The sequence below is a fragment of the Pecten maximus genome, chromosome 14 (assembly GCF_902652985.1).
Source record: "Pecten maximus chromosome 14, xPecMax1.1, whole genome shotgun sequence".
In the NCBI taxonomy this organism is placed as follows: domain Eukaryota; kingdom Metazoa; phylum Mollusca; class Bivalvia; order Pectinida; family Pectinidae; genus Pecten; species Pecten maximus.
Window position 1 is genome coordinate 17,248,830 of NC_047028.1, and position 18,343 is coordinate 17,267,172.

General features: G+C 34.6%; 1 protein-coding gene across 1 annotated transcript; it reads right to left on the bottom strand.

Moving 5' to 3' along the window:
- Positions 1-182: 182 nt before the first annotated feature.
- Positions 183-17,381, bottom strand: LOC117342345 (E3 ubiquitin-protein ligase RNF13-like). Its single transcript, XM_033904487.1, has 11 exons — positions 17,274-17,381; positions 14,974-15,092; positions 12,017-12,097; positions 8,214-8,348; positions 7,950-8,040; positions 7,156-7,249; positions 6,647-6,755; positions 6,179-6,272; positions 5,688-5,768; positions 5,205-5,414; positions 183-4,312 (listed from the first exon to the last, which is right to left on the bottom strand). Exons 2-11 carry the CDS (start codon positions 15,088-15,090, stop codon positions 3,975-3,977), a joined length of 1,350 nt encoding a protein of 449 aa, XP_033760378.1. The 5' UTR covers positions 15,091-15,092; positions 17,274-17,381; the 3' UTR covers positions 183-3,974.
- Between the last annotated feature and the right edge of the window lie 962 nt (positions 17,382-18,343).

Here is an 18,343-nt window from a genome sequence, read left to right on the forward strand (position 1 = left end):
AAACGCCATGTGTCTTACCGTGGGAGGAAACTGACTGGAGTATCCAGAGATAACTAATTTCAAGTAGGTGATTCGCCATATCTTTTCATGTGATTGAGGAATCGAGCCGGGTTGCCTAGGTGAAATGCGAATATGTTATTACAGCACCAGCCGACCATCAAATAAAAATTAAAAAGACAAGAATGGGTATATAAAATTTATTCACTTCATATTTAGATGAAAAATTGTGTAAAATATATTGGCTTGTAATGTATGCTTAGAAGAATGAAAACAATGGATATCAATTTATTTCCAGTTACTTGCAACATACAGTGAAATCACTTAACACAAATTTCACATTTTTTATCAGCTCTCTTCCAATCAATTAAGATAGAATGACAACACATATATCTGCCCATTGGAATGACCATGATGTATCTACCGGGTAAATAAATCATCCACTCTCTTGGTGGATTTTAATGTTTTACAATTTTGATTTTTAAAATTAATCTAGAAAAATCTTTTCTATATGAAATGGTATTGCATGAAATTCTTCAAACCCAAATAACTTAATTACTAACCTGATGGATACGACTACCAAACCATCTGGTAACTAGTAAATATTTCAAGCCTATTACAACTTTCCTAAAACAATACATAATACAGATATCTCGAAGATAAAAACTGACTTGTTGGGAATATATACCGGTACATACCATTAAAATCTTCATTTATTCAGAAGGAAAGTACAATCCCAAATGAGTATTTCCATTTAATTGCTGATGAACATCAGGCATGAAAATTTCATTTAAATTAAACATGAATTTGTGTACTCCAGAGCCAAGAAGTATTGTATCTTACCTTTGAAAAGCTGAGAGGCCTTTGTACCAGGGTACTTGTCTGAACTCAAATGATTTCTATTTTACACCATGATAAATTTCACATACGCAATTACGATATCCTGTGAAGTCAAAGACCTACATACTTCGACCTATCTAAATTGGACCAATATGTATCCTGTGAAGTCACAAAGGCCTATATAATTCTATCCCATGAAAGAATTAACATAAATTTAGATACTTTTACTGAATAGTTGAACTTTATTATATATCAAATGCTAAACATATTTAAAAACAATAATAATAAAAAAAAAAAAAAAAAAATAATAATTCAATAACAGAATAAATATTGGGGGGAAAATTCATTCATCTCGTATACATTGTACTGTACATGAAGTAAAATATTAAATAAAGCACTATAAGTCATGTTCAAATTACTGTCACTATATACATCTTGATAATTTACACATACAGCATGTACATCGATTTAAATCACCAGGAATTTGTTTCTTACACAATTTCTATAAAATTTAAAGAGTTCAGATTTAGATCTAACCACTCTTGCAGCATAACATATCTAAAATGAAACGTATCAATTAGCATAAGCTCACTGCAAAAGAAACCCGTAAATTTAAAGAAAGATCTGTACACTGACTGAGAAAGCAGTCTGGAAAATACACGTTCAGCCAAAATCTATGTAAATCAAACCTGATGAATTTTTAAAATATGCACCAACTAGGAAAAGTGGCCTTGAAAATAAACAGTCAGGGCCTGGTGTAAACCATCTCTTTCCAGAACAAATGCTTGTAAAGAAATATCTGAAGGTATGATATGTTTTGGAGCCAAGTCAATCTAATTCTGTGGTCGTATATCACATGAATTTTTTTCTTATTTAACCTGGTTATTGTTCATTCTGATAAACCCTATTACTGGTTCCAGTTTTGCTGACCATCAAATTTTAAGGTATAATTATTACCTGAAGGGAGGTAACTGTTCCATCTTCATGTTGACATATATACCCATCTGTCATTAAAGAGCTTTGCTCAGATACCGGCTTACAAAGATCATCATGTACAGACAAAACTGAAATATTTTGGTTGTGCATTTTTTAGAAGTCTGAGTTAAGTTACATGTGGATTAGTGACAACTGTAATTTTCAAAGTGAGGCAGAATTTGTTGACCTTTAAGGTCAGACTTTTTTGTGACCTAAATTCCTAATATGTCAAAGTTATTGATACAAACTAACAATCACTATTTCGACGGAAGTCAAAATGAGATGGTATATTGTTGTTATATGATAATCTATTTCTACTAACCAATCAAATTCTGCGTAACATTTTAAGTGAAAAAGAATAAAGTTTTATGATAGCAGATAGCAGGCATAATGTTTGATAATATATTATGTGCAGAAGTGTACCATATGAAGCGTAGTATGATACATTTCTTAACATGAAAACATTAAAAGAGTTTTAAAAAGTTTCAAAAAGAATTCTGATATACAATAAATTTTCATGCAACTGCAATGGAGAGGAGGAAAAGACAATTCCAAAAGAAGTTAACATCAAACATACTGTTCATTCGTATATATAAAAATCACAGGTGAAAGTTTGTATTTAGTTAAGACGTGACAACTTAATAATATCAAATACAGAAAATTTTATATAATCTCAATTCATACACAAATTCATCATTAGCTATCTCTCAACAACTTTTTTGGATTTTTGTTATCAATAAGATATCTGGAAACCCGAAATTGTAAAAGTCATATTTATACTAAAAGGTTGCTTACCTTCTTTATCTTAAATTAATAGAATCCGTTTTTGGTTTTTACCAAACATGATTTTATGAAATCAATTGAAATGAAAATAATCAACAGGTATATGATTTACCTGCTTAAAAATGTTTGGTCTTGTATTTTTATTAAATCACATTTAAATGACTTCATAACATTTATTTGAAACTAATAGGGACATAAGCTATCTCCATACACAAAAACATTTCCACAGTTTGTAACAATGACCAAGGTCAAGGTCAGTAATAACATGGATTAGTCAAAGTCAAGGCCATTGCACCAATTAAAAATAACAATAATGTTGATAATTTTAATTTCATAATAACTTCAATGTTAAAACCATTGTTAAACTGGTACTTTCATACTACCATGGTTTTAGAAGTGTGCAAAATTTCCTTCCTGTACTGCGAAAACAAAAATAGTTGATCACAATCAACCTCCGTCTATTGCTATAAAACAAGAAAGTTTACCAGTGGCTTTCTGAAAAGTGTCTGCTGGCTTTCGAAGCACATCTTGTTTTATGTTGCATTTCTTCTTCTTGGACGAGGCAAATTGGTCAAATATATACTTTTGAAATTACCTTGGCGGACAGCATGTGAAAATATCCTGACTTACAGTATGAGAAATTACCCTGGCAGTTTGATTAAGCTCTAATTTTTTCGTCAATGACCTTGACCTACAACTTTAAATCTGACCTGTGTTTTGACCTTCACACATTTCTGGAACTACTGTAACATCATCAATGCTTCTTTGACTCTTTCCCAAATTTAATTGACACTTTTTGCAATACATGACAAAAAGTTTTATACACATCTCCATGCATCCATCTTTTTAAAATTCAAGGGTTCCACTTCAATACATAATCTAGTTTAATGCCCCTTTGAATGTGTCACGAAAAATATTGAAGGCTCACGCACGGTTACAAGATTTGATTGGATAGAGTCAAAACATGACTGACCAATCACTAAAACTGATACTTTTCCTCTAGATATTATAAAGGTGTATCATTGATATTAAAGCCACCCAATTCGCTGTCAGGTTGGTTTGTAATTGACTCTATCTTAATGAAGATCACAGATATGCATCATTCCTGAATAGTTTCCAGACAAATGACATCACCTGCAAGGTGGCACATACAATACCTTCAACTTTTGTCATGACATGTTCTGAGGGAGTAAAGAAAAGTAGTGGCAAACCCCTTTTCTTCTAAAGACATAAATCTGACTTAATAATTTCATTCACAGCCTTAAAGTTTTGAGGATATTGGTATCCGGAATACATCTTCTACACATATTCCTATTAAGTTTCTATTTTAAAGTCTTCATAACAACTTGAATCCTGATCTGGACACAACCAGAAAACAATCACACGACATGATTTACAGTCCTGGATTCTGATGTTTGGTCCACATTAACTATTGAAACATTAGCAATAATTCCCTGTCTGTTTTCCTCAACAACCTCGGACTCTTGGTTTTGTCTGTGAGTGTCACCATCACTGACTTGTTCGTCCTCATCATCCTCTTCATCGCTCGACTTGAAGTAGCCGCGATTTACCACTGCTCTGTTCACGACATTTTCCTGTGAGTGAATCATTGGTCGTGGCATGTTGTCGTCCTCCTCAGAGTCAGAATCGCTATCACTAGAGTCAGGGTTCACCTCATTAACAGTCCTCAGCATTGGTCGCATTGTCTCTGGTAACCCTGTAGATAAACAAAAATTCAGTCCAAACTCTTCACGAAAAAATATCAGAAATGTCATAAACTTATGTCAAATCTCAATGAAAAAACAGGATCTTTTAATGCAGTAGGCATATGATGAACCCCAATGATATTTACTGTCGTAGGGCTGTTCCAAACCTTTCCTTGTGGGAGTGGTAGGTGGGAGTCAATTTTCAAAGACTCCACCACCCATCCAATATCAAAACATATTCAGTATAAGGAAATCTAGAAAAATTGGACTTGACCCTTACCAACCATCAAGTTTTAATACAAGTGCCTCCTGCGCCTCCCGCGCCTCCCACAGTTATTTCTGGAATAGCCCTAATGCCTTATAAACAGATTTAAGTCATTTTATGAAGATACCTAAAAATCTTAAAAACCGAACTCGATCAAACACATATTGTTGGTGACTTTCAAAGCTGACTTTCATTTTAAAAGAAATATTATTAGACCGAGAATAAAATTAGGATATTGGCTTAAGTTTAACTTGATATCCCTGACTTACACACAAAAATTGATGTAAGGGAAAGCCTTAAAATTAAGGGACATTACTTCTGGGAAATGCATTGAAATAAAAAATAAATCACAAGTGCACAACAACCTTGTTCAAGTTTCATGAAAATTGGTTGAGAGGTGAATTCCTATAATGAACAAACTTCTATCCAAAGGTGGATGGGTAGATGGATGAACATCCTCAGTTGTAGTCACCAAGGAGAGACACAGAAAATAAATCTAATTTGGAAGATACCACACACTGCCTTTTACTTCTACCCACAATATAAACACTGGTATATACTTGGTACCAGGAATATCTAATAGAGCTCATTATTTACTTCTATCAGAATTATCTGATGCTGCCTACATAAAAACTTACCAGAATTATCAAACGTGGACCTCCTGGCAGGTCTTGTGTTATTGTTGTTTCCAAGGAGGGGAGTTCTCTCTGATGTAGACTGGTTTCCATTATCCTCGTCCGAGTCCGAATCAGAGTCTGGATTACTTCCAGGAATGACTTTCCTCTTACACACTGGACAAGTTTTCTTGTTTTTTGTCAGCCATGGATCAATACACACACAGTGGTATGCTGTGAAAACAGGATCACAATCAATACATGTTCTGTATGTTAATCATGACAAGCCCATCAGCATTTTTTTTCTTTAAATAGTAACACTGATTTTGAAATGAAAATGACATGACTCTTTTTTTAAAACATCATATACAAACACTTTTAAGGCATTATGATACCTTTAATATAAATGTATGACATAGATGGTAAAAACAATCTCACACTGCTCCCATAAAATAATGTTGTAAATAAACAACCATGAATAATAGTAATTAAAATAATATCACTCACCATGAGAACAGGGCAGGATTCTAAGTTTGTCTCCTTCCTCGTAGTCATCCAGGCAGATAGCACACACATCATAGTCATCACCTGTAAATACATATACTCATCTGTATCACACAAACACTTAACAAATTGTCATCTGTATCACACAAACACTTAACAAATTATGTCATCTGAATCACACAAACACTCAACAAAGTCTGTATCACACAAACACTTTATAGATTCTATCAACTGTATCAAACAAACACTTTATTAATTCTATCGACTGTATCACACAAACACTTTTTTAATTCTATCGACTGTATCATACAAACACTTTTTTAATTCTATCGACTGTATCATGCAAACACTTTTTTTAATTCTATCGACTGTATCATGCAAACACTTTATAAAATCTGTCACCCGTGACATCGTGTTATCTGTATAACACAGATTTTTAACATGATATCAAAATTTCACCAGAAGAATTGTTGAATAAACATAAGTTCTCAAACCTTTCTTAAACTTCTTTGTTGGAATTTTCTTCAGCACCTTTGTTGAAAGTCTAGACTTTTTTCTTTTGCTGATGTCTCTACACCACTTAAATATCTGAAACATTTGAAGAATATTTTCTTGTCAATTTTAAAGATTTGTTCATCATAGCAACATATCAAGTCTGGTATTAGTTCTTATAAATTCTCAGTGTCCAGTTGTTTAATGCTACGCCAATGCTTAGCTCATGAAACTTTTCTTATGAATTCTCAGTGTCCAGTTGTTTAATGCTACGCCAATGCTTAGCTCATAAATCTTTTCTTATAAATTCTCAGTGTCCAGTTGTTTAATGCTACTCCAATGCTTAGCTCATAAAACTTTTCTTATAAATTCTCAGTGTCCAGTTGTATACAGTAGAAATTATACTAAGTACACAAGAAATATGAAATATGTGAAAAAAACCTCTGATCCCACGATTTACAGTTACTTACCATGAAGGAAAGCATGAGGATGAAACAGGTCCCAACAACGATAGCGAAAGGCCACAAGATGTAGGACTTGAAGTCTTGTGGTGAGTTGTTGTTGATGGTGATTGTGTAACTGTAAGAATTGAGTACAAACAGGTTAAAAGTTGTTTCATGTGACCCTAAATTTTGAGCCAATTATTTATTCATTTGAATTCCTAACCTAAAATCTTAAATTCTGGGCCAATAAAGAATTCCTTCCAAACTTTAGCCCTCATAGACCTATGTTCTGGATAAGAAATGAAATTTGTGATTACAAGTTTGGCAGCTGAATATTCTGGAAAAAATCATTAATTCTTTAATGATATTCCAATTATCACAGGTTCTGGGCCAGGAACACAAAAGGTTTTCAAGAGCAAATCTGACCGAAAAGGTATTTTTGTAGAATAAAAAAACTCATCTTAGAACTATAAAATGACATAGTTTTCCCTGGGCAGCAATCTGTTACCGACTTTATTCAGATGTATATGGCTTACTTGGAGAATGAGCACTGATAGCAGTATTTCTTGCCAATCTCATATCCACTGGTCCAGCCAACAAATACTGAGGGAATAGTCACATCATACATATCTGTAACAGACAAAAAAACCACTTATTAACAGTTAATAGTGGAGAGGAACCTTGATGTTTCCTAGTAAAATTTTCTGGCCTGTAACAGGACTGTATTGTTCAGAGAAAAAGACAATATGTCCTCTAAAGCAGGGTGAGCTTGGACTGTTAGTGACTGGCTTGTTGGGGTATATTTAGTGACGGCTGGATGGTGGGACATCAGGATTAGTGGTGACTGGCCATGGATGGTGGGACAACAGGATAAGTGGTGACTGGATAGTGGGACATCAGGATTAGTGGTGACTGGATAATAGAACAACAGGATTAGTGGTGACTGGATAGTGGGACATCAGGATTAGTGGTGACTGGATAGTAGAACAACAGGATTAGTGGTGACTGGATAATGGGACATCAGGATAAGAGGTGGCTGGATGGTGGGACAACATGATTAGAGGTGACTGGATAATGGGACACAGGATTACCAATGGGTACCTGGTAGTGGTGACTGGATAATGGGACATCAGGATTACCAATGGGTACCCGGTAGTGGTGACTGGATAATGGGACATCAGGATAAGAGGTGGCTGGATTATGCGATAATATAATTAGTGTTGGCTTGCTAATGGGATAACGGGACTAGTGCTGGCTGGATCATAGGAGAACATAATTTATGGTGGTAGATATCTCAAATAATTCAACCAAACTATAATCATATACTTACGAGAATCTCCGCCCATAGCAACAAGACTGTCATCTTTGAAATGATTTTGGATGATCACTCCCTGGTAGCCCAGTTTCTGAGCATTTAGCACCTTAAAATATAAACAAAATTGTGTCACTTTCCAAGGAATTCAGTAAAATCTTGGATAAAAGTGTTTACCTCAAGTGTAGCATTGATCAAAAAATAACATGAACTAGTACTTTCTTTAATGTCTTTCGAATCAGAAAACTGTATGGCTAATCATATGGTGAATAAACAACCTACCATGTCATCAAATTTACAGCCATTCCTCCGTATGAGAGCAATCCAGACCTTGGAGGTGTCATTGTTGGGAATGCCTGGCTTGTAGTCTGTACAAGAGGACTTGTTGACAACTGGACCTACAGATATTAGGTATCCCTGGAACACAAAACGATAGAGTATACTTATATAAATGTACCTACCTTTAAATAGACAGGTACATAAAGTTATTTCCTCTTTTTATTTATTTCTTAAAGCTTATTTTGTAATAATGATAATACTTCAAAAAACTTTTTATTCTGACTCACAGCTGTTTGGTTAAATAAGGATGACATGTTAGAAAATGTTTGTGATACAAACATACATCATGTATAATGCCACTTTGATATAAATGGAGTTAAAATCATAGAAATGAACCAAGAAAAAATTACTGAAAATTGGTGACATCAACATCAACCTATACTTGATACCAGGGTTCTCACATCAACCTATACTAGATACCATGGTGCTCACATCAACCTATACTAGATACCATGGTGCTCACATCAACCTATACTAGATACCATAGTTCTCACATCAACCTATACTAGATATCATGGTGCTCACATCAACCTATACTTGATACCATGGTTCTCACATCAATCTACACTTGATACCATGGTGCTCACATCAACCTATACTAGATACCATGGTTCTCACATCAACCTATACTAGATACCATGGTTCTCACATCAACCTATACTTGATACCATGGTGCTCACATCAACCTACACTTGATACCATGGTGCTCACATCAATCTACACTTGATACCATGGTGCTCACATCAACCTACACTTGATACCATGGTGCTCACATCAATCTACACTTGATACCATGGTGCTCACATCAATCTACACTTGATACCATGGTTCTCACATCAACCTATACTTGATACCATGGTTCTCACATCAACCTATACTTGATACCATGGTTCTCACATCAATCTACACTAGATACCATGGTTCTCACATCAACCTATACTTGATACCATGGTTCTCACATCAACCTATACTAGATAGCATAGTTCTCACATCAACATATACTAGATACCATGGTTCTCACATCAACCTATACTTGATACCATGGTTCTCACATCAACCTATACTTGATACCATGGTTCTCACATCAACCTATACTTGATACCAGGGTTCTCACATCAACCTATACTAGATAGCATAGTTCTCACATCAACCTATACAAGATATCATGGTTCTCACATCAGCCTATACTAGATACCATGGTGCTCACATTAACTAATACCTATATCTATATTTCATCCATATAAATGTTCTGCAAAACTACCTTAATGTTTTGAAAAACAAAGCAGAACCTTTGAGAAACACATTTCTTTTTAATTTGGTCTTATTTTCCCTTCAGACTTTTACTAAAGCAGGAGAGGACACCATTGCCTTGTTTAATTCAGCTAGCATACACTAATATACACGTACCAAACCACAAGTATACATCACACTTTTGACAGCTGACACAAATGGTATCAATTATCTCTACCAATTGGAGTACGCAAAGAAGACCTGCTGTATATAACACATGTCTGATACATGTGTATGTGCACCAGTATAAAACAGCCTATGTACAGGATAATATCTGATATTGTCTCTAAAGTGAACAGTTACATGTAGTGATCATAGCCTGAGGCTTCATATAAATTGACATACCCTTCAAACACATATATCACCGCCATATACTTCACACACACACCCTACATATATTTCCTAACTACTTATATATATAAAGTATATCTTCTTCCTAGAACAAACACATCTTACTAAGTTTCGATAACATGTAATATTTTAGATTAGTCACCAAATCTCTATTTAAGCCCTAAATACCTTAAACTGTGATAGTATATTTCTGGTTTCCATATCCCAGCAATATTTAAGCTAATTATGATGAATTGCTTAAATCAAAACCTTATCAATTGTAACCGAAGTAAATGTCCCCCTGTCATATGACACTATGGTTTTAAAGAGGGAAACCAGGCACAGATATTAGGCCATCATATAACATACATTTATAGGTCCTATTTATCAACTAATACATGTATTTTGATGCTGTGTGGAGAAAAGTCAGTGCTTTTATTCATAATATTTGCAGGTGATTATTTTGAATCACAAGAAAATATATTCTGTTTTTGTTTTTAATAAACATGGCAATGTTGGAAAATCGCATTTATCATACATAGGAAAGCTTTGCACATTCACTCTGAGATTTTTAGTCTCGGAAATAGTTATTAAATTAACACTTTGTATCATAACACAAACTGTCAGTTATAAATGTCTAAACATTATTTTTTTATAATGGCGCTTTGATAGAGTTAAGTTGACATACTCTTTTATCCAGACAGGACTGGCCTAGTGAGCTGACAAATATATTGCAGCCTTAAGGAGAGTGTCACCTTGATATAAAATATTAGCCGACATTATATAACTAACAGGTACATCAAGTCTATATGCATGAAACACATTATTGGTAGAAGTGCAATGGCCTCATTTGGAACACCTCAGGTCTTTCTTCTTTCTGGCAGAAATGACCAAGGTGTTCCTAATGTCAATGCCCCACCCCTTATAAACCCCTTGGCTTATTGATCCTGGTGAAATAAAACAGTACAACTGCTGTGGAAATATCCACAATGATTTCATACATCCATAGGAAATTCCATTTAATTCACAAATCTGTTAGGAATATTGTTAAGAATTTTCTGATAAACTGAATACCGATGAGTTGTGACTATGAGATTTTGCAAAATCTTTATACCAAGAATAAGTTTTATTAACATAATATATTATCTACTGGGAACTCTAAAATTGTAAATGGATTTATTTGATAAAATCTGTATGAATTCGCTTAGAGCTTTGATACTTGGAAACAATCTTGTACAAAATTATTGAGAGATATATATATATACATATGGACCAATGACACATGATTGTATTTGGGAAGTAATGTTCACGAATACAAGAAGGACAGTCACATAATTACAACAGTAAACCTGTTCCCATTTTAATGGTGCAGCAATTACACCATAAATTTACACAAACTTAATTTCAAGTAATGAATAATTACACATGAATTAGCATTAATTATAATCCAATTAATTATGTATACCCTACACAAAATTATCAATGACACAACATTCACCACAGATCCAGTCATACCTAAACCACTCTGAACAGTGAAATGTAATGTCTAGGTTACTGGTACACATTCAAATATACACACACAAACATCTACAGTATTCTGTATCTCTGCTGTCATAAACTGGAATTTGTTCTTGGGTCCAAAGGACAAAGTGACATAAAACAGTTGTAGATCAGTGCTTTTACTGAAGGTTTTTTGGAACTGTTAATAGGCCCCTTTCGATATTGAAATTATTTCATTATTAATTTCTGTCTGAAAATTTCATTTTCGATTAACTAATTTTCTTCCCAAAATAAGTTGAGAAGGCCCAATCCCAAAACTCTATATATGTAAATTGAAATTGACAATACATAAATTTTGACCAATGAAAAGCAGCCACCTTGTACCATATTCAATTAATCAGAAATTAAAATGAAGGACAAGAATGTATCATTAATGACACAATACACAGCTCTACATAAAAAATTTGATAGAAACAGAAGATTTAAAATTTTTGACAAATAAGATACTATAGCAGCAATCATGGATGTGTACGTAGTGTAGAGAAAAAGGATTACATGCCAACCAACATTTATTTTCAGTTTGACTGGATTCCAGGTTGATACCAAATTGTTAAGAAATCACTTACTGTAAGTCCTGTTTCTGACAGCTCCGGACCAAAGGTAGCCATTCTGTCCAGGTAAAATAATATAGACTCATTTCCCTGATTCTGAAAAACCAAACAAACGTTGATTTCATCAACAAGTACGAACTTCAAACAAAAGTTGATTTCATCAACAAGAACTTAATGAGATTTAAATCAAAGTCATTTAATACATGTGAAGTTGTGAAGACATCCTAATACATGTATTTCTTCTATTTATCTGTTACTCAGTCACTTGTACTGTGTAGTCACATAACCACAAGCCCCATGGGCCTCTTGTTGTTCATCTATCTACTCTACCTGATGTTTAGTGAAAAAAATTAAAACAGAAAAATCAACAGGTGGTCATTAAAAAATAACCCCGATGTAACCTGGTAACAGAAGCAAGCAAGGACATCGTGACTTGTTAAAATGATGACTCATCAACATCATTTGACTGCAAGTGGTAGGGTGTGTCAAAGTGTACTTCAGTCACCTCCACAGCAGTTCAGATCAGTTATATGTACAGGACACCTATTACCCCCTCCCCAAGGGAGCACATGTAAACTGTTAAATATAAATACATGTACATGTTTTTGTCACTACAGCTTCTTTATCTCCAGACCAATTTGGTGTTGTGTCACCATCCCATCAGGCTTTTTGTCCTTACTGACAGAACATGAATGTCCTGTCCCATGTGACAATTTATCATCTGCCTCAAAGTTTCCTAAAAACACCACCGTAACTACCCAAAGCTAACTGCCCTGTCCGATACAGCAGTGGCTCTACACTCACCAGTACTTTTCCCGCTCATATATATTTGGGTTAGAATTTTGCTTATAACTTCTCGATCAAATCCTGAAATTACCAAAATCTTTAAATCTGGTATTTTTCATGCGAGGACATGAAACTCTGTCCCCCAATTCCCCCTTTTGGCCTTCATTTACCTTTTACCTGCAGAAAAAAAGACTTAAGCTTCCACCAGATGAGGTGACACATTCAGAAATTAACCAGATAAAACACTTTTGACACCTCCACATCAAATACATTTTTTTGTTTGTTGCGCTTATTGCCCCATGAACAGCCAGGGTCATTTTAAGGCGGGGTCTCCTTGTAGTAGTTGGTGACTACCTCCCTGAACAACATACCCTCCAGATCAATTAGGGCAAAGTGTCAGAATAATTCTGACACTTTGCCCTAATTGATCTGGAGGGTATGTTGTTCAGGGAGGTAGTCACCAGTCTTGTCCAAGGACACAACCACGACAGCACAGACTGGCCTGTAATTCAGCTTCTCGAGAAACACAAACCGACACGATTAGCTCCTCAGACCTTCACCTGAGGTTAATTATGTTATCTAATATATATATGGAACTTTTCAAATACATTACAAACAATGTATACATGATTGTATACATACTCAGTCCTATTATATCGGAATCCTATCAACACATTAATGTCATCTAATTCAAGGGATGGTGTGCACATTATGATGTAGCCCATGTAAAGACCACTTCGTTAAAACGTAATCAACAACACAAGAAAAGTGCCCTGTGCATGCCTTCAGTGCTTAGCATCAATCCGGGGGGCGTTAAGTTGCATTTTTAATGACTGTGTAATGTGTCTACACAACCTGGGGACAGAACATGTAGTCTTCCTTATATGGGCGAATATTTAACTAAACAGCCAAAAGTGGTTGATAAATGAAGATCCACAATTTTAGTATCATTGTTCCCTGATATTACAAAATTACAAATCATGCAATAGAGACAGCGGGTATAAATTGTACACCCTACCTGCAAGGACAAGTATATATACTGTACAATTTACATTATCTATCGGTATATATGAACAAATGTGTTATCTTAGGTGACAAGTAAATCCACACACCTTCAGTCATTTACATATAATTACCAGCATACATAATATATATATACACTCCTGTACCAGAATTCAAGTACAGGTATGTAAATCTGTGCTCCCATTTTCACTTTTATATACCGTTATATACGTACTTGATACCATAAACCTATGCCGGCTTATTCAGAGATCTCACATTTACAATTCTCATATATTGTTATCCTCCTAGTCTAATCTCACATTTACAATTCTCATATATTGTTATCCTCCTAGTCTAAAGTTTTAATCAGTTTCAATTTCTGTATATATGTACAGCTATTTGTCTGTGTGTGTTTATAAATTACTTACTCATGGTTTGTACAGATTTTTCATACCATAATTCAAGCATTTTTCAAGCTTTTTTCAGCACATTTCTCAATTTTCCAGGTCATTTTTTTTGTCCAAACTTGTACAGAATTGAGGTAATTTTTGTCTTTAATATGATAAAAATTAAAAATTTGTGTCAAGTAAAGAGCTCAGAAGACTGTGCTGGTAATAAAAAAAACAAAAATCAAAATCTGGATATTATCGAAAATTTAAATTAATAATGCTGATAAATAACACTTTCTTATAATTTTCTTGTGATGAATTACTCATTTCTGAGGAAAAGCATGTTTATAGCAAGTATTAAAGTATGAATTTAAGCACTGTTCAAGCACTCGTGAGCAAATTCAAGCACTTTTCCAGCTCTGACCACAAGTTTCAGTACTTTTCACCACCTGTACAAACTAGGTTACGCATACTGAATTAGCTATCAGGATGAATTACAGCTGTCCTGGAATTTTTTTTTTTTCGCTTTGCATTTTTTATTCCTCAATTTTCAACAAAGTAACATCTCAGTTTTCAACAACTCAAGATGTAACATCATAAACAGACAGTAAATCTTTAGTTACTAGATCTCTACTAAGTGTTAGGATATTGAGTAAATAAACATTGCATAATTTGTACATGATAAATATTTCATGAACAGTGACCAGGGACTCTAGTTACAAGTTTCGAAATGCTCTTCATATCATGATCAGTAACCAATCAGAAACACTTTAATACTTAACTTAAATAACTTACCACTTTAACGTCTCCACTGACAAAAAGCACGTTGAATACTGACATAAGGTTGAACAAAGCGAAGACATGAAGCCATCTTGGCCTTTTCTGACAGGGAATTTCAGTCAAGGGAGACATACCTGTAACAAATTATCAAAATCTAGTTTACTAACACCATCAGACATATACAGTACATCATATTTATCCTGTTATAAACCAACAGGACAAAACTAATAAACCCTTTTTTTGAAGTAAATGATTTTTGCTCAATTAGGCAATTTGAACAGCAGAATGAAATGGATTGTATATGATATACTAGGGAAGCAATCCGGAGCTGAATAAATGCTTTTGGATTAAAAACTTCACTTCTATACAGTCAAACTCTGAAAACTTGAAGACCCTGTGTTACTCAAAGTTAAATTCAGTTCAGACAATGAAAATTCTATACAAAATATTCTTGGCGATCCTTGTCTTAAAAGATTTGTATGACCCCATGCCAATGACTGGGAGATATGAGGTTTGACAGTAATTATAATCACCACATACAACACTTTTTTGTTCTATATATATACATGTAAATCAAATACATTTTTTCTGCTGTTTATGGTAAGTTGATCAAATGATTTCCAACATGCTGATCATTCGTTGACAGACTATTTACATGTCTATATAAACATATTGGTAGCTGCAAGTCCTATGATAAAATTGCCTAGAAACTGAAGAACTTTTGTCAGTACATAGTGCACTGACCAAATTTAAAAAGAAATTTGAAGTAACAAGGTATAGCTATTGTAGGCTGAACAATAATCATCCAGGTGACTTTGACATCTGACATTTGACCTTTTGATCTGAAATGAAAGTGTGTGCAGTTTGAGTGTGATTGATCCAATTGAGCTTTATCATTGTCTGGAAACAAGGAAGCAGTGTGATAAATTTCAGTTTGATCCACTTAAACTTGTGTTAACATGCAGAAATGGTGTTTACTGATGGACATAATGATGGATGTACCACAGTACAGTATTAAAATATCATCTTCCCACCTTTAAGCGAGGGATAAATTCCCCATAATACATGCATGTATATATTCATACAAATCGGAAACTCCTCCAAAAGTTGAGACAGTCTTGATTTTGTGAGACTTCTTGGTATTTAATGATTGTGTTCTATATAAAACACATTAAAATTTCAGATTTTGGTGTTTTATTGAAAACCTCTTTATTTTAACAGTTTTCAATGAAATACATCAAAATCACTGTATTTAATACTTTATATATGAAAGCTTACAAAACCGAGACTGTCAACTTTCCGAGGGAGAAATTCCTAGTCCTAATAATGATTTTTAACATTTATTGAGAATATTATCAGATTTCTACATTTTTGTTACTTGTCCAACTTCAGGACTCAAAGAGTTCCCAATGTTACCTTATAAAGGCTGAGCATTCAGATAGGGTAGAGCTTGCTCCCATTCTTACTATCAAATATTGGTATGACATTCTGTCATTCTTTTTCTTATGTAATGTCAAAACATCTTTATGCAACTTTCAGTCACTTGGCGGGTGTTTTTCCTTTTCAAAAATTTCTTTTTTAATCTTTTTGTTTAAACTGCTGGCAAGCTTGTATCTATTCATCTGTAACTTACTCAACGACTGCAGGTTTTAGTCATCAATGTCTGATGCTGTATCTGCAGCCTAAATTTTGCATGATGGTGACATGCTAATTTTACAATAGGCCTTGTAATGTCAAAGTCTTTTGAAACCCTCTGTTGATAATTTTAAGAACCAAGTAAACTGAGAACCGATCGCACGTCTCTGCTGTTGACAAATTGCAATTTCCTATGTGTTCACTGTGATAGTCAGCTGGTAACTAACCTATAGAGAAATAGACTTTTAAATCGACGCAAGTCATGTGTTTCCCCACTCTAAGAGTGTGAGGCTGTGACTACTTTTACTCCTTTCTATCAGTGCCATGCATGACTGAGTCTGTTTTCATAATCATATCCGGATATGATTTCTGATTTTACGGTACGGGTATCATATTGTCATATGCCAAACCACATGGGCCCATATTCTTTGCGTCTATCAAACGCAACAGTTTAGTTGACGTTTTAAGAAAATATCTGTCTCTCTTGTGTCCGAATAAAACAAACCATCGAGCATGTTTCCTCACGAGAGGCGAGTGACAGTAAACGTAAACAAACATCTTCGGTTGACGGAAACGAAAACAACATTTAGGTTTATATATTCAGCCATTTGGTCACTTCTGGGTACGTAATTGACAATAACAGGTAGCTACTTTACAAAATATTACAATGGAATACCTACCTTCACGTACTTCTACATCTGTTAAGTGACATGAAAAACAATATTATATTGTAAATAATGGACTCATTTGAGATCCAGTCCGACTGAAAAATGGCGTCTGTTCATGTGACCTTCCGGGAAAGCACGGAAGTTGACGAATGCAGTTCTAGGTATCACACTAGTATCTGACCGCAGAGACTAGAGAAAGATGAATGCATACTTTGTGGGGACATTTACCATGTAAAAGCTCTAAAAAACAAAAAGTTAAAGTGACAAACAACAAAGAAAACAACAGTAACAACAACAATCACATATGTTTAGGGAAACTTAGGAATATATGTCTCTGCTGTAAGGAGGCCATTAGCATGGTCAGCGCGGTCAGAGACGTATATACCCTGATATACAAGTCTCTGGTGCGGTCTATGCTAAATGCGAAATTCCGCTATAAAGTTCATGTAAGGATAATTTAATTACTTACTTATAGTTACTTATAGTTGGGTCATTCCAGAAAATTAGACCAAGTTGACATGATCGTTCGTGAAAAATATCACGACTCATTTTTTGTTTTCCAGTACAGGAATTATGATTCCTCTTCACCGGACTCAATGGCAGTTATAATATTATTTCTGTCACTTCTTATCCTAATGTTTGTAACTGTAGCCCTGTAGTTGTAGTATACATCTTGGTCTTTCCATAGTCTGTCTAGCCTATTCTTAAATGGGTTGGTGTTTGGAGAACTTGTTACTTCGGGCAGGTTATTCCACACTTTTCATACTCTGTGAGAGAAGAAGTTCCTTCTGAGACTTGTTTTGGCTCTTTGTGGATATATCTTTTTTGAGTTTGTCCTAGAACTAGGCAAAGCTGTCCCAAGGCGTAAGGATATTATTGGTGTCTTGATCATATATGCCACTCAGTATTTTGTAAGTTTCAATCATATCACCTCTAATCCTGCGGAATGAGAGGGTTTTGGCAAGTGGAGTTCCTTTAATCGCTCCTCATAAGTTAGGTTCTTCAATCCTGGTACTTGTTTAGTTGCCCTCCTCTGCACTCTCTCAATTCTCTCGATGTCCTTTATTTTTGCTGGTGACCAC

Bases quoted from the DNA above. Each gene is read 5' to 3' on its own strand.
- LOC117342345 (XM_033904487.1), bottom strand. From the start codon at position 15,090: ATGTCTCCCTTGACTGAAATTCCCTGTCAGAAAAGGCCAAGATGGCTT. The intron at 8,041-8,213 runs GTAGGTTGTTTA...TTATATTTTAAG, and splicing joins GCTGTAAATTTGATGACATG to GTGCTAAATGCTCAGAAACT. The intron at 7,250-7,949 runs GTAAGTATATGA...TGTCTGTTACAG, and splicing joins TGCTATGGGCGGAGATTCTC to ATATGTATGATGTGACTATT.